Source organism: Lissotriton vulgaris, chromosome 1_1, assembly GCF_964263255.1.
Source record: "Lissotriton vulgaris chromosome 1_1, aLisVul1.2, whole genome shotgun sequence".
Classification (NCBI taxonomy): domain Eukaryota; kingdom Metazoa; phylum Chordata; class Amphibia; order Caudata; family Salamandridae; genus Lissotriton; species Lissotriton vulgaris.
In genome coordinates this window covers 1,387,262,276-1,387,287,534 of record NC_141685.1, presented here as the reverse complement: position 1 = coordinate 1,387,287,534, position 25,259 = coordinate 1,387,262,276, and the positions used below count along the sequence as shown (strand labels likewise).

At 46.5% G+C, this 25,259-nt stretch overlaps 1 protein-coding gene across 2 annotated transcripts in view; it reads right to left on the bottom strand.

Moving 5' to 3' along the window:
* Positions 1 to 25,259, bottom strand: part of CADPS2 (calcium dependent secretion activator 2) — a 2,357,592-nt gene that overhangs the window by 396,476 nt on the left and 1,935,857 nt on the right. Inside the window, exons 19-20 of one of the 2 annotated variants that reach the window (XM_086966845.1) lie at positions 20,134 to 20,275; positions 18,400 to 18,519 (exon numbers count right to left, since the gene is read on the bottom strand). In XM_086966845.1, the coding sequence (XP_086822971.1) occupies positions 18,400 to 18,519; positions 20,134 to 20,275 (262 nt within the window). The remainder of the gene's footprint in view (positions 1 to 18,399; positions 18,520 to 20,133; positions 20,276 to 25,259) is intronic. The other variant, XM_086966848.1, reaches the window with a different exon arrangement.

Genomic DNA, 25,259 nt, shown 5'->3' with positions numbered 1-25,259 from the left:
AGTCTGAATAGGCATGTCTTTAAGGATTTCCTAAAATGTAACAAATCCTGTGATTTACGAGGGGAGTCTGGAAAGGTAGTTCCAGAGCTTTGTTGCTGTTACAGAAAAGTCCTTGCCTCACATTTCAGCCTTTTAAACTGTGGGATACACAGACAAAAGTAGTCTTTGGACCGTAACAGGCAATAAGGGTAATAAATGTTGAGTTTTGTTCTTGAATACATGTGTCCTTGTCCATGTACTGCCTTCAATACTTGGAACAGTGATTTAAAAATAATTATCTTATGCATGAAAACCAATGTAGATGTTCAAATTTCTTGGTAGAGGAAGCAAATTTTGGGAGACCCAAAGCCTGAATGAGACCTACCAGGAGTGCCAGGAACACGGTGTTAAAATAATCTAAGTGATTCAAAATGGTGGCCTGGATAACAACATGATGAGCTGACCTGTGTAAAAATGGTAGAATCAGTTTTTCTAGTACCCAACAGGTGAAAACATGTAGATGAAAGATGATTAACCTGCTTGGCAAGGGGCAGCTTGCTGAAAATGTTTACTGTGTTACAGCGAATGGTGCCTAATTACATGAAATGGCATAATTTTGGGAATTGCACCTAACAAGTGTAACACGAAATCACAGAAATTACGCTGGCATATTTGCCCAGGCCCAATTGCAATATCATGAAATGTAAGCGGAAAGCGCTGTCTTTCAAAGAGGAGTAAAAAAACAAAAGGTATAAAGTGGCCTCAATAAGGAGTTTTAAACAAAAGACAATGGATGCATAAACACTTAAACAATATTTTCTGAATTAACAATCATGGCAAATCAGGTGGTGGCTGAGTCAAATGTTGAAAATTGGCATGTTCCTATTAGACGGGCTAACTCACTTAATTTTCTAAGAACTGTTAAAACAAACAGGGCCAGAATGTAGGATTTAAGAGTCAAAATTAGATTGCAATTCATAATGTCGACGTCTTCATGGTAAAATGCATTTAACTGAAAGGAGTTTTGGAACCTCATTTACCCTACTGAAAAATGGTTCACTTTCTGGCATCCTGGCTAGAATGACAGGCATATTTGTGGCTAGGAGCAGACATCGCCCTCCTTTCAAATCTCAGAGCAGGCATAGAGGTAGAATAGTGGATTTGTCAATAAAACCAAAACTCATAGACTTTGGGTCAGACCCGTCCAGCCACTGCTTTTTTAACAAGCATTTACAATACAACAGTCTCGCCTTTGCAAAAGTTAGAGCTATTGGTATTGTAAATGACAAAAATTGTATTTATGTGTTGGTTTTGAAAACAGATAAATAAATGGCATTGTCATTTACAATGCCAATAGCTTAATCTCTCGCAAATGCTAGACCTATTGCATTTTCACACACACACACACACACACACACACACACAGAGTCACACTCACACACAGAGCCACACACAAACACACAGAGCTGCACACACAGATCCACGCACACACAACACACACAGAGCCACACACACACACGCAGAGCCGCGCACACACACAGAGCCGCGCACACACACACAAAGCCACGCACACACACACAGAGCTGCACGCACACACACACAGAGCCACACACACAGCCACACACATACAGAGCCAAACACACAGAGCCACACACACAGCGCCACACACACACACACACTCAGAGCCACACAGAGCCACACAAACAGAGCCACACACACACACAGAGCCACACAGAGCCACACACACACACAGAGCCACACACACACAGAGCCAAACACACACACAGAGCCACACAAACACACACAGTCACAATCACACACAGAGCCACACACACACAGAGCTGCACACACAGAGCCACACACACACACACAGAGCCGCACACACACACAGCCGCGCACACACACACAGAGCCGCGTGCACACACACACAGAGCCACGCACACACACACAGAGCCACGCACACACACACAGAGCCGCGCACACACACACAGAGCCGCGCACACACACACAGAGCCACACACACAGAGCCACACACACACACTGAGCCACACACACACACACACCGAGCCACACACACACACACTGAGCCACACACACACACCGAGCCACACACACCCACACAGAGCCACACCCACACAGAGCCACACACACACAGAGCCACACACACACACAGAGCCACACACACACACAGAGCTACAGACAGAGTCTACAAGGGGGAAACAGATGAGAGGTTCAGAGTAGCCCCATCCAACAGCAAGGAGCACCTACTCGAAAAGTGCACAATCCTATTTATCAGATCCTTGACTCAAATTTACCCATAGTACCCTTCCAAACACTCCAGTCCCATACCAATGTTTCGAACCCCCCCCACCCCCACCCAACTACTCGCAACCCTGCATCCCATGGTTGTGATCACCCCTTCGAACCATGACAGGATCCCCTAGCTCTTCAGCCCTTGTCCCGGAGTCCCCTCACATCCACATGGCTTCTCACGCGGACAGATCTTCCCAGGACTCAACTCGCCAGCAGCGCTGAGGCCAAAACTTTCTTGGGGCGTGGGGGCAGTTGAAGGCTAATGGCCCTCCCCAGATGGCGCCACCAGTCACCACCCATCTTGCATAAGAGCGCTATAGTCCTATGCCACCACTATGAATAACTGCCACTATCACACGCTGGTCCTGTTCTGCACAGTACCTGGCAATGGTCGGGAGTATAAGACATCCAGATCCGCAAGCAGACTCGCAATACAGTATTCCGCTCTTAGGGGCAGTGCTGCAACAGATCCCCAGCGCTCACTATCTACCTCCATTTCCAAGTCTGTGATGTCCTGGCCCGGCCGCCATTTATTTTTGCGCTCTGAAAGTTACGGGTAAGGAACACAAAAGTTGTGTTCCTGCTGAATCAGCTACATGATTAGCACTGCAATACTCTGGGCGGTTCCTGGCCAGCTCCGGTGCAAAACGCTGACATTATTGGGCATTGATTGTCGGAGGATCCGCAGATATTGAACGGATCTTTAGCCCGGGTGGCAAAGCCTCACTCCTGTGCGGCCATAATGCCACATCTCTCCCTTAATAAACTTAATAAGAGTTCTGTTTATGTATTGTGTCTGAACCACGTGTACAGTGATCCCAAACAAATAGAGCTGAGCATTTTCAGAACCCAGGCCGGACCCCCGAATCAAAGTAAAGACTACAACAAGGGGAGCGGTGTTTTCATCAAGGAAAAGCACAAGGTGCACAGATATTAGACAGCTGCTCAGCTGGTTTACATTCCCCAAACTGGAATGTGCGCCTAGAGTGTGAAACAAGCAATTGCTTGACATTTTTACCTCACATATTTAACTCGTACACCAGACACAGAAAAAGTATTTAGGTTCTTTGCTCCACTCGCGTCTCTACTGTATCCCAGGACGGCCGCACAAGGTGGGCGAGATCCATCCGCTCCAGATGGTGGGACACAAACACGGGTTTGTAACCACTAGGAGCATCCCCAGCCTCCCTCCTCTCTTCATTGATGCTCAAAACTGCGTCTCCGGACTCACCTATATCTCGAAGTCCGGTAGGCTGAAGGCGGTGTGGAAGAGGGAGCAGAAGTGCGTGATAGCATGTACTTCACACCACAAATGGATCTCCTCCAGAGTGGGGTTCGGCGGGGACCCGGCCTCCAGCTGGGACATGTTTACTCAGCGACCCCGTTCCGGCGAGCACATGGGTATGGGCGCCTCCACTCCCCAGCGCGCGCGCTGCTGGGGGGGCTCGCGCTCTCTCCTGCTGCTCCCGGCTCAAGCCCCCTGTACCGGCGTCCTGCCCTCCGCGTGCTGCACCCAGGAAACGTTCTGTCCGCGTCGTGAGTTCCCAAGCAAACGTTCCAATTAATCCCCGGCGCGAGCTCCCGGCCAACACTCTATCCAGGGCACGAGGTGCTTTTGTGGTGTTCTATTGGACAAGGGGCTCGCTGCGTTCTACCACCTGCCTGGCGCTGGGAGCTCGCAGCCGTCGCGTAGACCCATCTTATTCAAGGCTTGCAGCGCCACTCTCTATTCACTTCAATGCAAATTGCACCAAGACGGAGCGAGCTTGAGATTATATTTCTCTCCAATCAGAGCGGCATGTTTTCACCATTAGCAGGTTATATTTCAAACTCCGCAATTTCAAAACTTTGCTTTTTTCTTGGCAGTATATTAAAGAAGCGAGAGCCCGTATTTTATCAACAGCGCTCGCCATCTCTAAGCCCCATCCTTTTCAGACTGGGTGCGTGTTTTTGACTGTAGTTTACATCTTCTCCAATGGCTGGCCACCGTTTAGGAGGCCAGCCAATGGAGAAGAGGGTAGAAAGAAAGTCAAAAACACGCCCCCCAATCCAAAAAGGACGGGGCTTAGATCAAAAGAATGTCGTCACTGAGACCTCTTCTCCAATGGCTGGCCACTGTTTAGGAGGCCAGCCAATGGAGAAGAGGGGCGGGGCTTAACCTCGCTACTCCAAGTCATTAAATCTCGCCAGCGAGACTGCGCATGTGCGCAGCCTACGCTAGCCGAAACCTAAAAATGGCTTTAACATTTTGGAAAAACCCGCAGGACAGCATCATACATAGTGTGGAGCTATGGGACAGAAGCCTTTTTGTGTTATTGTAAGAGACAGCTTGTATACACTACACAGAGTCAGACTTTGGTCAGGACTAGATGGGTTTCTTGTCAACCTCAGTTCCTTGTCCTTTATTGATGGCTTATCCTTCCACTGTTGATGTCATGGAACTAATTTTTTCAAGTAATTGTTTAGCAATCCTGAGGAGGGCATGCCTTTGCATTGGATGTTGTTCTTATGCCTTGTCTCCTCCTCCACCCTCTGTCCTGATGCTCCTCCTCGCCATACCAGCTGCCGAACGGTGCTACTGCTGATTGCCCACAATAGTGTCCCTCTGCACTATCCATTGCTATCCCTTCCCCTGATGCTAGTAGCTACTGGCTTTGTCACTGCTTGAGGTTTTTAATTTCACCTGCATTGGTAAAGCTAATAGCGGCGACTGGCCATGTTAAAAGTATTGAAAATAATGAAGACATTGTTTTCTATACTTTCAAAATGTCCATTGCATTGCATGACACAGTATGCATGGAGGCTTCACACGAAATGCTGGTATGGAGTAAAGCATGCTACATTAAACAGCGTGGGGGCATCTTCAAAGTATAAAAATCTGGATTTTTTTACACAGTTATCATGGCCAGTCCGGCATTGGCAAAGGTAATCACGTCACATGTTCGAAATTGTTGAAGCAAGACAGATTGGCTTTGCTAATGCTCGTTTTGAAGTGTCACTGTTGCCTCTTAATGGCTGAGTACACATTGAGAAGGGGCACGCGGTGACAGACAACAAAGGAGTACTTCTGTACCACAACCACCACCACCTGCACAACAGCATTCAATGAGCTGTGAGGTTATTGCGTAGGGGTAGTGATGAGTAAGGCAAGAGGCATGGTGATAGCTCTCACACATTGAGGCCGACAGGGAGATAGTGCACCCATCCCTGCTCCTGCATTGCCTTTACCATAAAAAGAGTATCTAGGGCAGTGCTTTAAATGAGCTGGTACTGTCTGGTACTGAGTACCATCACTTTTTTATTCTGAGACGGAGAGTACCTGTACTTCTTAAAAGAGACATAATACTTTTAATTTGAGAGTACCAGCACATTTCAGAAACAAGCAGTTACTCTGGCACAGAATACCTGCCCTTCTATTTTTCTATTCCAAACACTGCTCAGGGCAATGCACTTGTGGAGAGGCTATTGACATTGCACCGCTTCTGAGACAATGCACAGTCCAGATATAAAGTATGCAATGAGTAGCATCTGTGGTGCTCTTGTGCACGGTCTATTACATAGGCTGTGTGGTCACTACTAAAGAATAAAACAAAAGATGACCAATGACAACCCCTCTCCACATTTGGCCCAGAGGGGCAGTCATTTTGCAACTGACGATTTTTACACTTTAAATATGGGTTATGTAAATAATAAAACGTTTAAATGCCCTAAAATTGACATTTAGACCGGTCTTTTCAGTTCTTCAGTGCTTCATCACAGCAAGGTTCATTTCCAAACTCCGTCAAAATGGGCCAAATCCCAATTTGTTTGGAAAGCTGGACACTACTAATATTATTTTTACTGTAGAGTGGTGTGGCTCACTGGTTAGAGGTGGCAGACCCGGAAGCAGAGGTCGTCCCCGGGACCAGGGTTCGATTCCCGACGCGGCAGGGTCTTGGGCCATGGTCAGCAGACTCGATAATTCTCGCCTTGGTGCCTACTCCAACCATGGGTCCCACTCAGCAACTCTGGGCAATAGCTTGCTTAATCTCTACTAACGGCCCCATCAGCGCCGGGGATGCTTGTCTTCACCTTGGAGATGCCCAGGAGGGACCATCTCACAGGGAAAGCCAGGATGGGTTCCCCAACGGTATACAGCGCCGGGACGCCCCTTTGCTGGGGCAGCTGTGCGCTTTACAAGTATACGACATTTAACATTTAACATTTACTGCTTCAAACCACATGTCTGCCTTTTCTAAGCAGAGGAAATAACGTTTTCTTATAATATTCAGTTTTATGGGATACAATATACCCAACCACAGAATGGTGGGAGCCTGAGTTGGCCTGGCTGGGATTCGAACAAGCGTTTTCCTCGCTGAATCATCCTTCTGGGTGAGCTCTCAAATGTATATAGTCGCCTGAATGCCAATACTATCACAACTACAGAATCAGATCAATGATAGACAACAGAGTAAGGTGCTTACCTCCTCATATCCTGCTTGTTTTTGTAGCCTCTGTGTCCTTTGAACAGGATATCACACATTTATGATTATTTTGTCAATCTTGAAGGGCAGGGGGATTAAAGTCCAAAACTGTTTACACTGTTTCCAGTCCTTCCTACGAGAATGTTATGTTATGTTATAGGACTTTTTATAGCGCACAGCTGCCCCTGCAAAGGGGCGTCCCGGCGCTTTTGAACAGGCAGATAACACACATAACACCACACAAACTACGGGCAGGAGCAAGAAGGGCAAAAATTAAAAAGCCTTAGGGAACAAATGCGTTTTAATGGCCCTCCTAAATGCGAGCAGATTGTCAAGTGCACGGATATGGGACGGAAGCGAGTTCCAAAGTTTGGCCGCCATAACCCGGAAGGACCGGCCTCCAGCTCTACACAACTTGAACCGAGGCACTACCACCAAATTTTGACAGGCAGATCTCAAGGAGCGAGAGGGAGCATAGGGAATGAGCAGATTCTCAAGAATCTGAGGATCTGAGGGGAGGACAGCTTGAGGATCTTAAAAGAAAGACACAGAGTTTTAAAATCGATCCTCTGGGCCATAGGCAGCCAATGAAGAGACCGAATGGTTGCACTCGCAGAGCAGGACCTCGGAAGCCCCACCAGTGCTCTGGCCGCAGCATTTTGGATGCTCTGCATCCGGGCGATTTCCGCCCGGTACGCCCCTAACAGGAGCTAACTGGCGTAATCGAGCCGAGACAAAATGGTGGCCTGGATGACCAACTGCCTAGTAGAGGCGTCAAAGAACTTCAAAATGGGTCTGAGTCCTCGAAGAATCCCGAAGCAAGTGGCTGCGACTTTTTTGGTATGAGCGCAGAAAGTAAGGGCAGAGTCTAGCCAGACCCCTAAGTTTTTTACCTCCGATACCGGGGTAGGCGTAACACCTAACTCGGGAGGCCACCACTCATCACTCCACATGTCACAATGTTTGCCAACAACCAGTATCTCAGTCTTTTTAGCATTCAACTGAAGACAATTGGCTGTCATCCAGTCAGCCACCGCCAAGAGCCCTGCTCTGAACCTGGGGGCCTCAAGGTCTGGCTTCCCACTCAGCACAACCGCCAGCTGCGTATCGTCAGCGTAGGAAACGATGGTCATGTCCCACTGTTTGGCGACCGCAGCCAACGGGTGAACATAAAGGTTGAAGAGTGTGGGACTTAAAGCCGACCCCTGAGGCACACCCAGTTCTAAAGGATAGGGTTTGGACTCAAAAGGCGGGGTGGCGACCCGGAATGAGCGGTCAGTCAAGAAAGACTGGAACCATTTTAGTGCCAGGCCACAGACACCAGCTTCTCTGAGACGTTGCAGCAGTATCGGATGCGAGACCGTGTCGAACGCGCACTGAGGTCGAGAAGCACCAGTGCCGCTGTATGACCAGAATCGAGCACGGCCCGCAGGTGTTCCGTCATAGCGAGATGGGCAGTCTCAGTGCTGTGGCCGGGACGAAAACCGTTCTGTGAAGGGTCTAGAATGTTTGCCCTTTGGAGATGCTCAGACAGGAGGACATTGACATGGGCTTCAGCTACTTTCGCAGCCCAAGGAAGAAGTGAGATCGGGCGGTAGTTTTCCAACCCAAGAGGATCTCGTATAGGCTTCTTAAGAATAGGAGTGACCACCGCCTGCTTCCATTTAATCTGGACTGAACCAGAGGACAGAGACAGGTTGATTAAATGACGCACAGAGGGAAGACAGAGGGTGGATAATTCTCTGAATTGCGCCGGTCTGAGAGGATCAGCCGGAGATCCCGATTTCACCTTAATGACTAGCCTGTCAAACACCTCCGCTGACATAACAGGGAGGGAGGCAAAAGTCTTGGGAGTGTTGACAACACTTTGTTCAGCTTAAATGCTCTACGCCCCTCATCCACACCTCCCTCTGCAGCTCCTCCTCGGTGGTGTGCCTCAGACTTGGAAAGAATAGTCCAAGTTATTTTATTTTGACTAGAAACCCTGGAAGTCCTCTTGCAAGCTGGAAGCACGGATGAATCAATATGAGCTAATAACTAATGCTACCTCAGGGCCTCCTCCCGCAAAGATATCAACACACCGAAGTCTACAGAAACAATAAGTGAATGCCTTTGCTATTCCTCAAAGGTAGTTCCAACAAATGAAAAGTTTCCTCTTCCATTGGAAAGTGCCATTGATAAGAGTAAAACTTGGCTATAGTAGGCAGCAGCGTTAGTTTCTACACATCCCAGTGAGAGCTTTTAGTTTGACACCGTCCCTGTTCTTATCAGCATCATACCGACTACATTCCCTCTTGGAGGGTAAATTTGGTGAGGATCCTTCTGCCTTTGTTGCAATATCTGCTGTTGATTTGCCCCACTTTGACTGAAGAATCACCCTTCTCTGCAGTGTGCCACAATCAAATAATTCCCCACTAAAAGCCATCTTCGACACTGCAGCACGCCTACTTAGTGGAGAAATAAACAAGCGTTTACAATGCAATGGTCTCGGCAGCATTAAAGGTAGAGCTATTGGCATTGCTCATGATTTTTTTATTTTAAATAATAAATAAATGGCATTGTCATTTACATTGCCAATAGCTTCATCGCTAAAACATATCGCTAATGTTTTTAAAAAAATATGAAAGTTAACTTAGGCTCTGCCCAGTATTTCTCTCTCACCTCATACTATTGAATATTTGGAGTTTTATTCCACCTGAAATAAATTGCATGCATTGGAATATTTAAGTGACTATTTTCCATCTCAAAAGTACACTGAATCTTCACACATTAAAATATTTTTTTGTCAAAAATGCACTGTACATATCCTTTTTTTTTAGCATTCAGTCACAATCAAAAGGCAAACCTGACCTACCAGCTGTGCCAATGCTTGCTTCCTTTTGTGCATGGCTTGTTTTGGTCCCAAAATTGATTTTGACAATGTATATTCCGCATATGATGTACGTTTAATTATCTCTAGATGCTGATGAAAGGTGTAATTTTCAGCAAATCAAAAGGGAGAGAGAGGACTAGGTAAGCCAGTCCGGGTCCCCAATTTATATGTAGAAATATCAATATAGGACTAGCTAGGTTGTGTTAGTGAGACTCAGGGGGTATATCTGCTGGCAAACCATTAGGTTTGATCACGAAGCCCTCACACACCAACCTAGTTGGTGTCATGCTTCATCATCGGGCCCACCACAGTGACACCGAATGTGTCCCGGGTGTGCTGCGACTCCAGATTACTGAGGAGCAGGTATGCTTGCTGAGTGTGCAGTGATGGTGAGAATGAAAGTGAAAAGTTAAAAGCTATACAGGTGGTCCCAGTTCCCGAGGGTGAAAGGTAAATTTAATACCTGGGCCCCTGTTAGCAAGATAAAAAGGCTGTGGACGATGTGGAGTGTATTAAGAGCTCCTACGTCCTTGTGGTCTACATGTTTCAGCCAGGCCTTTTGATTAAAACTGGCTTTCCTCAGGACCAATGAGTATGTGTGAGTGATAATAAACTATATTAAGTGACAATGTGTGGTAAAAAAGTGTCGCACTCGCTAAGGTGCTGTACGTGTAAGAGGGGGATTCCCTCTACTTTACTGTACATGGAACACAGAGACAATACAGACATACAAGGGAGAACCAGTGAGAATGGTATTTACCAAAACACAACATATGGCCGACTTCTAGTGTGCGTGAGCGACCTAGAGCGGCAGATAACGTGGCCATGAGTGTTAGCTATGGCTGAGGTGAAATATGGCGGTAACGTTTTAAACGCAGTGGCGGTGGTGGGCTACACAGCGAAACAAGCATAGCGTGAGGTACAGGTAAGTATGGCACACAATTCCTCACACTTGCTACTTGCTGTTAAAGCCTCATGGGTCACTTGGCAGGGAGAGAAAGAAGACCCTAAACGTTGTAAAAGGTCAAAGTTAGGATGGTACCTGTAGAGAGAAAATGCTGCTTACCCCGAGCGTTGTGTAGAGATCACTCGTTTTACTCACGGTATTTCCGATCAGCGTGCTCCTGCGACCTATCGTCCTGCTCCAGTGTCCCGAATGAGCTTTGCATGGATCAGGTATGGGCTTAAATAGCCGGTTCAATAGGTAGCACCTGGAGAGGGGAAAAGGGTGCGGTCGCGCTAGCTCTTAGCGCGCGTGTGCAGGAAGCTGGCGGCACTCGCGTTGTGCATGCGCGGTGAGGGGTTCTAGCGCATGTGGGAGCTCTATACATTCGCGCGTGCGCCTTGGCGCCATTGGAAGTGAGGAGACGCCGGACAACAGTAGTAGTGGCATGTGCACATTGGCGCACGCGCACTGGGGGGTTAACCAAAGAAAAGGGGCCCGTGTGGGACCATTAAGGTTTAAAAAGCAACAATAAGGAATTAAAGACATAAGGGGGAGTTACCAAAGGAAAAAGGGCCCGTGTGGGACCATTGAGGATTAAAAAGCAACAATAGCGATTTTAGGCATAGAGGCAAATACAGAGTAGGGACAGACCACGAGTCTGAGCGCAGACAGGGATACAGACTAATTGTTTTGGAGTGCTTATCTGGCTAGAGCATTCCACGGGATGGAATCGTTGAGCCCCTCTGTGTGGGTAGAAAGGCGATAGATCCAGCGCTGCTCTTTGGACAGCAAAGTTTTCTCATCGCAGCACGAGGGAGCGAATTGTTCGATGACCGTCCAGGTGAAGTCGTTCGGGGTGTGATTTTGCACGATGAAGTGTTGGGTCAGCTTGCTGATGTTTTTGCCACAGCGCATTGTGCTCCTGTGTTCAGTCATCCTGGTTCTGACTTTCCTGGTAGTCATACCAATGTATCTCAAACCACAACGACAGGTGATTAGGTATATTAAGTTAGATGAGTTACAGTTAGTAAATTGTCGTTGTGTCCAGGTTTTTCCATTTTCCAACGATAATGTTTTGGAAGGAGTAGTCAGGTGGCAGACGCTGCAATTGTAACACGGTTGATGGCCTGTTATTTCTGGTAGACCCCATGTATTCAAAATTGTTTGGCCTGTTTGTGGTATCTTTCTGGGTCTCGTGGATACCAGCTGGTCCTTCAAATTTTGTGCTCTTTTGTAAGCGAACCGGGGGGGATCCCAGTTCCTCGTGCCTGAATTGATGATCTTCCAATTTTTGCGAATTATGTTACAGACCTGGTTTGAGGCGGTGTTGTAAGTGGTGACACATGTCATGATAGGTGTTTCTGGTGGTTTGACAACTGTTTCAAGAAGAGCCTCCCTGTTCTGGTTACGTGCTCGTTTGTGGGATTTTGAGATGATTCTGGTTGGGTAACCCCGGTCTTCCAACTTGTGGACCAAGGCTTTAGACTGGTCTTTAAAGTCGTGGAGGTTGCTGCAGTTCCGGCGTATACGCAGGAACTGTCCAAATGGCAGGTTCTCCCTCAGGGATCTGGGGTGGAAACTGTCAAAGCGCAACAAAGAGTTCCTGGATGTTGGTTTGTAATGAGTGGTTGTTGTTAGGCCTCCCTGATCAGGTCTTATGTTGAGGTCTAGGAATGCTAGTTCCGTTGGGCTGCTAGTGCAGGTGAATTTGAGAAACGGGTCAAGGTTGTTGATCCAAGTGAGGAAGTCTTTCAGTGTCTCCTCATTACCCTCCCAGACAATGAAAATGTCGTCGATATATCGACGCCAAATTGTTATATTAGCTGAGTAGGGGTTCGTGGGGGCTTCGATGTTTGTCTGTTCAAAATGGTGGACGTATAGCCCGGCCACGCTGGGCGCAAAGACACTCCCCATAGAAGTACCATTAGTTTGTAGGAAGAACGTGTCCTCATATTTGAAATAATTCTCTTTTAGTGCCAATGAGGCACAGTCCAGGATGAAGTGACGAGGGGTGCGGTGTTGCCAGTCAATCTCCATCAGGACATCATGGAGTACCTTCAGTGTGGCATCTTGAGGGAGGCTCGTATATAGGCTCTCAATGTCCAGTCCAACCAGGAGATGTTTTTCTGGGTCGAAACTGACATCTCTGATGATGTTTAGGAGATGTTTTGTGTCCTGGATGTAGGATCGAGTTTTCTGAACTAACGGGTTTAAGTAGTGATCACAGAAACGTGATAGAGGTTCTAGGAGGGATTTAATCCCTGACACTATGGGTCTGCCCGGAGGTGGGGTGACCCCTTTATGCACCTTGGGCATGATGTAAAAATAGGGTACTTTGGCATCACGTGTATTGAGATATTCAGCTTCTTGCTTAGAGATGTAATCTGCGTCAGAAGCCTCTTGCACGAGTTCTGTGATCTTTTTCTGTAGGTCTTTGGATGGGTCTCTCTGTAATTTCCTGTAGTTACGAGTGTCGCTTAATAGTCTGCGGCATTCTGTGTCGTAGTCGCTTTTGTTCATGATGACTATCCCGCCTCCTTTATCCGCTGGTTTGATGATGCGGGTAGGGTCATTTTGGAGTTTTTTGACAATTTCTCTGTCTTGGAAGGAAAGGTTATTGAAATGGTTTTGGGGCTGTAATTTCTCAACCTCTGAGTATACTGCTAACTCGAAGGTGCTGATCTCTACTGGCACGGTAGCAGGTGGCGGGGTGAAGTTGGATTTAAGTTTCAGCCCTGTTTCATTAGTGATTTCTGGGTCATTGGGTTTCTCCTTATTTTCGAAAAACGCTTTTAATCCACACTAGAAGTTGGCCATATGTTGTGTTTTGGTAAATACCATTCTCACTGGTTCTCCCTTGTATGTCTGTATTGTCTCTGTGTTCCATGTACAGTAAAGTAGAGGGAATCCCCCTCTTACACGTACAGCACCTTAGCGAGTGCGACACTTTTTTACCACACATTGTCACTTAATATAGTTTATTATCACTCACACATACTCATTGGTCCTGAGGAAAGCCAGTTTTAATCAAAAGGCCTGGCTGAAACATGTAGACCACAAGGACGTAGGAGCTCTTAATACACTCCACATCGTCCACAGCCTTTTTATCTTGCTAACAGGGGCCCAGGTATTAAATTTACCTTTCACCCTCGGGAACTGGGACCACCTGTATAGCTTTTAACTTTTCACTTTCATTCTCACCATCACTGCACACTCAGCAAGCATACCTGCTCCTCAGTAATCTGGAGTCGCAGCACACCCGGGACACATTCGGTGTCACTGTGGTGGGCCCGATGATGAAGCATGACACCAACTAGGTTGGTGTGTGAGGGCTTCGTGATCAAACCTAATGGTTTGCCAGCAGATATACCCCCTGAGTCTCACTAACACAACCTAGCTAGTCCTAGGTGTAATTTTCACCCATTGCAATAGAACTCAGCCATTTTGCCAAAAGGGGATCAGTAGCAAAAGAGATAATGTTTTTAAAAAAATATGAAAGTTAACTTAGGCTCTGCCCAGTATTTCTCTCTCACCTCATACTATTGAATATTTGGAGTTTCATCCCACCTGAAATAAATTGCATGCAACGACCCCTCTCCGGAGCGCGACAGAGGAGAGCTGCGGGTGGAGGGAGGGGGGGGGAGACAGACACAGGAGAGCTGCGGGTGGAGGGAGGGGGGGAGACGGACACAGGAGAGCTGCGGGTGGAGGGAGGGGGGAGACGGACACAGGAGAGCTGCGGGTGGAGGGAGGGGGGGAGACAGACACAGGAGAGCTGCGGGTGGAGGGAGGGGGGAGAGGGACACAGGAGAGCTGCGGGCGGAGGGAGGGGGGAGGGGGACACAGGAGAGCTGCGGGTGGAAGGAGGGGGGGAGACGGACACAGGAGAGCTGCGGGTGGAGGGAGGGGGGGAGACGGACACAGGAGAGCCTAACCCAGAACCTACAGTGGCGAGTACAACAAACAGTGCAATATACTTCCTGTGGTGCTCCTGACATCACAGTATCTAAAATCTACTGTGTCACACCATAGGTGCTGGACGAGGACAGTGATTGTGGTGGTGTCCTCTGAAGTCTGCAGAGCCACTTTTTTCCTTACCCTGCCCTTGTTCCCTCCCCCCCCCCCGAGTTTTTTGCATAGTGCTCGTTTACAATTGAGTGCTTGTACTTAAGCACAAGGGGGGTACAGGGTTAACGTCATAAGCACCTGACTGTTTGCCTGGCCCCACATGGATCTCGGCATTGATTCCTTTACCTCTGTTGTAAAACCAATTGATTGCTTAAATAAATAAATGGAAACCTCAAAAGCCAAACAAAATATCCTGTTATACAGACTCAAGCAGTTCGAACTACGGCCTACGGATCCTCCATTCTCAATCCAGTGGGTCCTTATGTGTCTGTATTTAACTCTCGAGGTAATACATCACAACTGAATCTTCTAACATCCTTGCTCATAAACCTGACAATTCTAAACCATGGGTTAGCCTCTCCTAGCAAATATACGAGGGATCCAAAAACATTATCTGCTTTCTTAGCAGTGTCAATTAAATTTAATGAGTCGATCATCACTGTTTACTACAGTCCAAAGGTTTGTTATACTGCCCTATTAGATGAAGGACACTTTGGCTTGGGCCACTCTTTTGATTTTAAACCAGACCCATGTATTTTTCAATTCGAGGCATTCTTAAACTAATTCTGACCAATATTTGAGAGCAGCCAAACAACGGTTTACCCTTTTGCCATCACAGGACACAGGAGAGCTGCGGGTGGAGGGAGGGGGGGGGGGAGAGACGGACACAGGAGAGCTGCGGGTGGAGGGAGGGGGGGGAGACGGACACAGGAGAGCTGCGGGTGGAGGGAGGGGGGGAGACGGACACAGGAGAGCTGCGGGCAGAGGGAGGGGGGGAGACGGACACAGGAGAGCTGCGGGCGGAGGGAGGGGGGGAGACGGACATAGGAGAGCTGCGGGCGGAGGGAGGGGGGGAGACGGACACAGGAGAGCTGCGGGTGGAGGGAGGGGGGGAGACGGACACAGGAGAGCTGCGGGCGGAGGGAGAGGGGGAGACGGACACAGGAGAGCTGCGGGCGGAGGGAGGGGGGGAGACGGACACAGGAGAGCTGCGGGCGGAGGGAGGGGGGGGGGACGGACAACCCTTTCAGATGTGGCAGGTCCGGAGGCCGTTTAGGAATGTTTCCAGTCTGAATTGCACGCATTACGATCGCCCAAGGAACACCGCATTCTTTCCCTATGAAGCCTTCGTTTCCCGCCTCTCGCTCCACGGCAGCCGTCTCGGGTTTCAACACACACACCCTGCGCTGGAGGAGGTGAAGCATTCTGGAATGGCCTGAGCTATTTAACAGGTTTCGCATTTTCCCCATATTTATTCTGCAACACGAGATAAATGTTTGGATTGCATAAATGACTAGTCCCACATTTTTTGTGTGTGAGGTACACATGCTTTGAAGACCCTCTGCCAAATGTCCGCCACCCTGATCTATATTCACCAAATGCTCTACTTACGTTACCAGGACGGAATCGCAAGTTTACCACATGAATTGGGGTTGTTAAACTCCACTGTTTAGATTGACAGCTGTTTAAATCCATTACGGACAAAAACTTAGTTAAAGAAACACACAGACCGTGGGGGGACGGACACAGGAGAGCTGCGGGCGGAGGGAGGGGGGGGAAGACGGACACAGGAGAGCTGCGGGTGGAGGGAGGGGGGGAGACGGACACAGGAGAGCTGCGGGCGGAGGGAGGGGGGGAGACGGACACAGGAGAGCTGCGGGCGGAGGGAGGGGGGAGACTGACACAGGAGAGCTGCGGGCGGAGGGAGGGGGGGACGGACACAGGAGAGCTGCGGGCGGAGGGAGGGGGGACGGACACAGGAGAGCTGCGGGCGGAGGGAGGGGGGGGGAGACGGACACAGGAGAGCTGCGGGCGGAGGGAGGGGGGGGGAGCCGGCCTGAGAAGAGCTGCGGGCGGAGGGAGGGGGGGAGCCGGCCTGTTCAGGATCACACACCTCTGCGCCTACACCCCAGGCGCTACAGCAAGCACACACCGCCCGGCTCGCACTGTACACTCGTAGAGGATCAGCGCCCTGGTGCCACCAGTTCAGCGCCTGCCACTCATAGCCACCCCCAGTGCTGACAGACCCCACTCTGCCCCAGATCTCACCAACTTTCAAAGAGGATAGGGATTTCTTACCTCGCTCAGGCGGCGAGGAGGAAGGGAGTCATGCAGCTCATCTTCGGGGAAGAAAAAAAATGGCGGCCACAAACTTTTGAAATTTTTCGGAATTGGGGGCGTGGTTTTGATGTTCTGAGTGACGGACAACGTCACTGTCTAAAGAACATCAAAAATTACGCCCCCAAATCCGAAAAGGACGGGGCTACATCGGAGTGACTGATCTCTCCTCCAATGGCTGGCCTCCGTTTAGGAAGCCAGCCAATGAAGGAGAGACAGGGCAGGGAGGCGGGACCTACAGCGCTACTAAGACTCATTAAATCTCACGCCTAAGACTGCGCAAGCGCAGCCTTTTAGGCCTTCGACCTAAAAACGAGATCAAACTGCACCATTAGTGCGATATTTCCAATGGCAACCTTGGCAGATGCACAGGACATTTACATGGTGTTCCATTACTGACGATGCCCCCATATGCATCTCCTGCCAAGCCAATACGCGCTCTCTCTCACTGGGAGATCGAGGTCCACAAGAATCAAACACTTCTGCTGCTTAAACACCCACAAGCCAACGGGAATCAAAAACTTTAAAGCCAGCTTCTCTTCTGCAGCTGAGTACCTATACATTTTTTATATGAAATCGATATCCACCAGTCTTCAAGTTTTACTGCCTAAAAACCTGGAAGCTTCCTTCCACTGACTTCAATTACCCCTGGATTCCAGGCTTGAATTGATTAATATGTGGGTGTGCACCATGCTTGCTTTCACACTTTTGAGATCTACAGAATGGTCAATTACCCTCACTCTTTGGGGAACTCTCTACAAATACAACTGATCAAAGAGGTCTGGCAGACGAAAGGCCAGTGCAGTTAAGTATTGCAATGAACCATCCTCTATATTAATATCAGGCTTATGTATTTGTTACCGATTAACACACATACCCAAGACACTAATCCTCAGATAGACATTTTCCAGTCTCTTAATCTACGCACTATTCCCAAACCGGAGGTAGAACTGAAATACATCGTTCCTGGCAAGATGTATCAGAGAAAATAGTGGCATTCCTTGCCTAAGTTCTATCAATGGATACGTGTAACCTTTCTTGAGTATAGATCTGTGGCACAATCCAAATGAATTCAGTTTAACATTAAATACTGTCACGGTAAACAATCTGGCCACTGTAAACGAGGACAAGATTTGATGTATCGGACAGCAAATACAAGAAACAGGCGGAGAAAACTAGGTAGTCTGCATGAGCCTGAACAATACAGAATGAGATGCATTTGTGCTAGCGTTGTCAAGGTACCTTTGTGCACTAAGATAATTCACATGTTGGTTGGAAGCATCACGTGTGAGGAGGGGCCACCAGTCAATGTATGTTGTGGGCAAGTGTTGTTTGGTGTCCACATACACATGAAGCCCTAAGGACAATTGAAAGCTGCAGTCTGAGTCAAATAATATTGTTCTGGGTAACTCATGAGGTACTTAACCTGCAGCTCACAGCTAAGCAATACACAGCTAAGTGAACCGGGCTACGCAATCTATCATAAATATCCAACGTTACAACACAAGCCACTTTACAAAACTGGACTTCACGCTGGGCATGCTATTCAAACATGCAGGTCAAAGAAGGGGAATACACACGTGGAATCATATAAAGAGGCAATCCAAGCTGGCGCCGAAAACCTAGGGATCTGCGGAAGATTAAGAGCAAGGCTTGGAACTTTTGGTAGGGGCACAGTGGGTAGGTTGTTGGTGATGCTCCTGTGAAAACAAAACAATTCAAGAACATAATACAATGAATCTCTTGCTACTAAGACATACATAGTAACCTTTTTCCAAAAAGACATACAAAACAAAGAAAGGCGTTCCTTTAGTGATAGACTAAAGTCAATAAAGTTGCAGTTGGTGTTCCAGAGAATGAACTCAGAAAGAGCAATACAGTCAGCGACTAACCACCACTAAAACATATTTGCTATTATTGGCCACCAGGATGGACATAGTTTGTGGTGGGTGATACCTTTCACTATTTCCACTTGTTTGCCAGGTTTACATGAGTAGTTAGTTATATGTTTGTTATATGTGCTTTGTCCTGGCACAATCACCCCAGCATTTTCATGCCATTTAGATATTTTTTTTCCATTCTGGCGTTCCCATTTTTAACACTTAAGGCTTGATTACGATGTTGGGCAGACTCACATCCGCCCAACATCGCTGTGGTCTCGGGACCTACCGACCTCCGACACTGCCATTACAATGCCACAACGCTCGCATATTCCCATTTCTCTATGGGAGCTTGTGCTGTGGCCGTAAAACTGTTCGTAGCACAAGCTCTCATGGAGAAATGGGAGGATCTGTTAATCACTGCACCGCGTGGCAGGCACCTCAAGGTACCTGCCATAAGGTGCAGGGATTAACAGGGGGGCACATAGGTGCCTCCTCGGCCCTCAACCGGAGGCCGTGGAGGAATGGGGGCCCCCAAAGTCGCTTTCTGACAGGCTTTCCAGGTCGGAAAGTTCGACATGGAAAGCCTGTTAGAAACCAACATCGTAATCCTGATGGCGGAAACGCCATCCTCAGGGATTATGTTGGGTCCTCCGACTGGCCGACGGGCTCCTTGAGCTTGTAGGAATCCAGCCAGAATGACCATTTGGTTTCAGTTCCGACTGCCTACATTGTCATTAGGCGGTCAGAATTGAAACCAGAGATGGCGGTGGGAAAGTCTCCGACCTGTGGTAAGGGGCTTTTCACCCGACATCATAATAATGGGTCCCTTAACGTTTGACATTCCAGGGTCTTAACTTCTCTCAAGTTACAATTAAGAAAAAAGGAAACCGTATGACATATGTTACATGAGATCAGGAAATTTATCATGTGTAAACTAAACTTCATCTAGACGAAAGACAAATTCACAGTAGATAATGCTTTCGATCTGGTACATTACTGCAACCTTCAAACTATGTCTTCCATGATGTCAAAAAACGAGGACGCACTCGACAGTAGTAATTCTCAGAATTCTCTAATGACAGGGAAACCGGCATTTGCATTTCTGATTTTCTTTCTGTGCCTCACCTTCAAACTATATATCTTATCAACATAAAAAAAACATTAACACAACCACCGTGCATCTAAACATCCCTATCAACAGTCAATTTATCAATCAACTGCAATTACAAAAGTAAGAACCGATTTGCAGGGTCAATCAGGTGGCGCATCATTCTTGCTGATTGAGCAGATTCCTGATGCCGAGGTGGAATATGTTTTGAGATTTTTTGAAACGTGTTGATACATTGAAAACTGCATATCCTACCACCCTGCATGCATATTTGCACTTTAGCTTTAACATAACAGATCAGTACTCATTTCTAGAGAACTTACTTGACAGGCTGCCATGTCTCTTGCTCGAACCCTCGATGTATGGACTGGGCGATGGAGGACTCCATTAGGTCAATATAGCGAATGACCAAGGGAACAAAGCATTCCTGCAGGTGTTTATGAAACTTTCCATTGCATAAAAGAGCTCAAAAACAAAGGGAAAAAATATCACAACGATGGCCATTTCAATACATTCACATTTAGCTACCTGTTATACAATAAAAAGGCAATAATTAAAAATCTGTTTTCTGGTTGAAGTATAGTATTGAAATCATTGACACTAAAGAGAGATGGTGCGAAAACATAATTTGAAGACCCTACAGTTTACCTCTTTCATCCCCAAAATGTTTTAAGCAAAATCAAATTTACACAAGTTTACAAATTTCAATGATTTCTCCACGAAGATTTGCTGTGGTTCGAATGCAATTCTGAAATATCTTAATAATGATGATAGGCGCGCTGCAAAATAATGTTTTCTCTACGTAGTTACTTATTATGTTGCCTTATATCGTGCCTGACTTTCACCAGCATGCTAATTTGCAACACCAGAATGTTGTAAGCTGATGGTTCCTGAGAAGTCCCTCGCCTCGCATCCAAGTGATGGGAAACGTTGTTATAGAAAGGGAAGAATATTCTATCTAGCATCAGATGGTTCCATCAATGGTGTACTGAATACAAAACATGGCACCAAGTTGCGATTCAGTAAGCCATTTGCACTTATAAATCAGATATACAAGTGCAAATGGATGTTTCTCTGAAAGGAATCCACAAAAGGTGACATTGCAGCTCTATATCAATTTACTTCTATAGCCTTTAGAGCCAGATGTAGTGGGCTCTACCGCCATTAAAGGCCCGCTCTAATATGTAGAATAGTGTGGATGAGGCCTATGAGGTCCATCAAGGCATAGGTCCAGATGAATTGGTATCCAGCAAAATGTCCAATCTGAAGCCTTTGATGCTATTCAGTTCCCAGTTGGTCAGGAAAGTATGCAACACCCAGCAGAGTATCCAGAGGCATGTGCGCACCCAACCGTTTCCAAAAGCTTCGGCTAAACACAACGACAGCTTCAGAACAACAAGGCTACATAACCTTAGAAGATGAACAAGATGCTGTAGATGAAACATTTGGAGCACTCTATGTACTGTGATGTGCCTTCACATGTTTACTGTGATAGGAAAAGTCACCTAAAAATGTGCCATGCACATACTGCATATATACATAAACGTTTGACATTAATATTTTTGATTCATTAGTCCTCTGCCTATTGAGTAACAAAGTTCAATTGAGTAGAAAGGGGGGACCCCCTCTAACAAGTAATTTCAGGTCAGGGAGTAGAGGGGAAGAAGCAATACAGAACAAACTAGAAAACTCCCTCTTTACCTATAAATACTTTTCACATAGAATTTATCTCACCAACCCAGGGCATATACACATATATCACACTTGTATTTAAATTTTTAGTTATTTTATTTCATTTTTTCATATCCAACTTTATCTCTTTTTTTATATATAAATACATTGATTATAAAAAATCTCCAAGAAACATACTTTCAATACATTGGAGCCATCACTGTTTTTCATTAGTTGTCAAAATGTATGTAAAAATACAAAATAAATTAGACCAGCCCAGGTAGAGAACCATGCATACACTCACATACATACTTACTAAACATCCATTACATTACAATCAAACATAGACATCCTATAACATTGCATCTGTTGTCCAGTATAAGACCAGATTCAATAGATCTACAAAATGAAAAGCATAGGTCTAAAGTTGGTCGACGCGTTTCGGTGGAAAAACAGCAGTAAGGACCACCTTCATCAGGACCATCCAGAGACAAATTACTACAGGATCTCTACACCTGGGTACGAATGTGTGTGAACTTGGATGGTTGTCTTGGTCCATTCTGATGTCTCAAATGTAAATGTATTTAAACAAATGTCTTTCAGGGCGTATTAGTAAAAAACGTGTTTTTCTTGTGTACATATTTTTTCAGACTTGAATCCCAGGTGTAGAGATCCTGTAGTAATTGTATTAGTTGACCGCCTAGGTACGGTGAGATGCCAAGCAGTAAAAGAATGGGGCGGAGCTCCGACCAATGTGCTTTACAGGAACTCAGTGTGACTAGAGTGTGCTCGCCCAAGTTTGACAGCTTTGTACTCCTCCATCTAGCACTGACCATCTGCCCACTACTTACACGGACAACCGTAAATTCAGCCTCATGTCCATCACTTGTAGCTGATCTTGTCCTGTCATTTGCCCAAAACGGTTACCTCTTCCGGGTTTCATAGCAGGCATCCCAATTTTCTTTGCTACAAAAGTAAAGAAATAGATGTTTTTTTCTATTTCTTTACTTTTGTAGCAATCATGGGTGAATCGCGTCACCCGCGCTTTCCTTTAACCATGTTAAAGGTAAAGTGCGGGTGCCGCGATTGCTACTAAAGTGAAGAAATAGAAAAAAACATCTATTTCTTTACTTTTGTAGCAATCGCGGCACCCGCGGCACCCGCGCTTTACCTCTAACATGGTTAAAGTAAAGTGCGGGTGCCGCAATTCACCCGCAATTGCTACAAAAGTAAAGAAATAGAACAAGCATGCGAGTGGTGCGTGTGTGTGCCTCGCTCTAAAAGTTTTTTTTTTTAAAGCATGTGGTGAGCTTTTTAAAGTCCACTTACTAAAAGTCTAGCTCAGGCGAGCCCTAAAGAACCAGACTGGCTTACCACATTGGTTTTTAGTCTGCTGTTCAGGGATCCTAGGTTATTAGTAAGTGCTTCCCTGATCTCAGGGGATGTTCTTTAATGAAGCATGACTCCTGGTGGTGTATGAGGACATCCCGTCACACTTTTGTGTGTGTCTAGATGCAGGCTGGTAAGTATCCAATAACAAAATGTGGTAGAGTTGTAAAATGATATAAAATCACTGGGGTCTTTTTTGTGCGAAATTGAAGAACGTGATGTAGTACAGGCAAATTTTACTGAACCTAGAATATTACTTATGGTGAAAGAAATAGACTCTACTTTTCTGTACATATACTCCAAATGTGCATCAGCTATATTAATTAAATGCCTTCCAATAATCAGAAACACACAATACCAAGCTGGGTACACAGCTACATGTAGCGAGGCCTCCTCTCTGTGTTTTTTCAAGGGATTATGCTTGTTTCTATACTTATACTGCATGAACAGGTGGTAGCCATTAATAGTCTGAACGAAAGTTTTATTTGGTACCGACTGATTTGCACCCTTCTATCATAATGTTTCACGCAAAGTGATCAGTTTCCGTGTCCGGCAAGGACACAGACAGGGGCGTAATGCAGGGCCCCAAAGCCACCGCAGTGCAGGGGGCCCCCAGGCTTCACTATCCAGGGGGGGGGCTTATACCTACGAATGCTTCAAAAAGAAAATCCACAGACCGGAAGCAGCATTCAAACCTCGCAACAGTTGTAAATCTGGATGCCTCTGCCCCCTTCATTGCTTATTGTGCCTCCTGGGGCAGGTAGAGTCCCTGAAAGCAGCATTGTTGCTGTGCTTTGTTGCCGTTTAGGCACTGGATGCTAGAAATCTTTGAAGTCTACTGGCAAGCTGACACAGGGCACAGAGTCAAGTGCACCGCTCATACTGGCCGGCTGTGCAGGGACCTCTGTGAGGCTTTCCCCGGCCTTATGGAAAGGGACTGGTAGAGTCTTATGAAGTACAGTTCCAGTGAATGCGGATGCTCCTAGATGACCTGCCTGCATATTGTGATTATGACAACTTCTGTAAGTGTTTTCGCATTCTAATTTAAAAGACACTTCAAAAACAACTTTGCATGACTACTGTATTAAAAGGGTAGGCCCTGCTCACATTATGATGCTATCTGCACACAATGTTAGAATAAATATTCTTCAACATATACATATTATTCTCATTAGCCCTGAAACCCTCTTAGAACTGCTCACAGAGAAACACGGTCAGACATTTGTTTTAAGCCTTTGTTTTAAAGTCCATAATCCTATGCAGCAATGCAACATTGACTATAAGTATGGAGGGTGTTGCAGTTTAATTATCCAATTGAAGATTAGCACATGACACCAGGGAAAAGTATATGTACACACACATAGCTGTCAATTGATCACCCCTTGTCTTAAGAATCCAGTGCTCGCTTTTTAGCCATCATAATTATGCATTGGGGGACTTGTAGTTGTTTTTTGGTACTTTCTAAGAGTGGGACTGTGGGATTAGAAATCATTGTTTTCACTTTCCTTTATGGATTGAGTGTGGGTTACAAAAATTCCAAATAATAACATTAAAAATCCTACGCTGGCTGGAGATGCCACATACATGAACACCACTTTGCATCTGTGCACACCAATCCTTCACAGTTACCCATGATCCACATGTTTTGTTCGGCAGGTGTGTGATTGCTGATATCAATCACCTGTTTTCGTGAGAGAGGCCTACATGGCCATAGGTGGGCTGGAATGCCTCAATGTTTCTAATTTGCTCTTGGTTTACAGCCCCTTGAGTAGCCCTCTACCAATGTGTACAATTGTGCCCAGCTGCTGGCAACGCTGTTTCTGTTATGGGAGAGCTTGCACTGATGCTTGCTTACCGTGCTACATCTAATTTTAAGTGCAGCTGTTGCTTATGCCATTATGTTTTGTGGGAAAGGATTTGTCCTGCTCATGCATCCAATGATGCATCTCTTTATGATGGGTGCTTCTCCTGTTCCTTGCTTCCCACATTGCATCAATTTTGCGACAGAGGCTTGTCCCTCCTCCTTCCGTCCCTGGTTGTTCTTTTCTATGTTTGTGAGGAAGGCTTGCATTGCTCCTATCTTTTTGTACTGCATCTGTTTTGTAGTCGAGGCTTATAATTCTCTTTGCTTTCTGTGCAATTTCTGTTGTATTAAGGAAACTTGTACTGAACAATTATGATCATTTACAATTAGGCATGCCTTCTGTTTTTCTTTCTTGCATTTCTCAGTTTTCAGCCTCAATGTCCTGCCTTCTCATGTGGCACAGTGTGCCAGAGGGAGTCCTTGAAGATAATGTGGACTTGGAATAGGGAATCACAATGGTGATCTTTGAGAATGGTGGGGTGTAATATATGCCCTTGAATTCCAGCGATCTATTAAAGCAAGCTG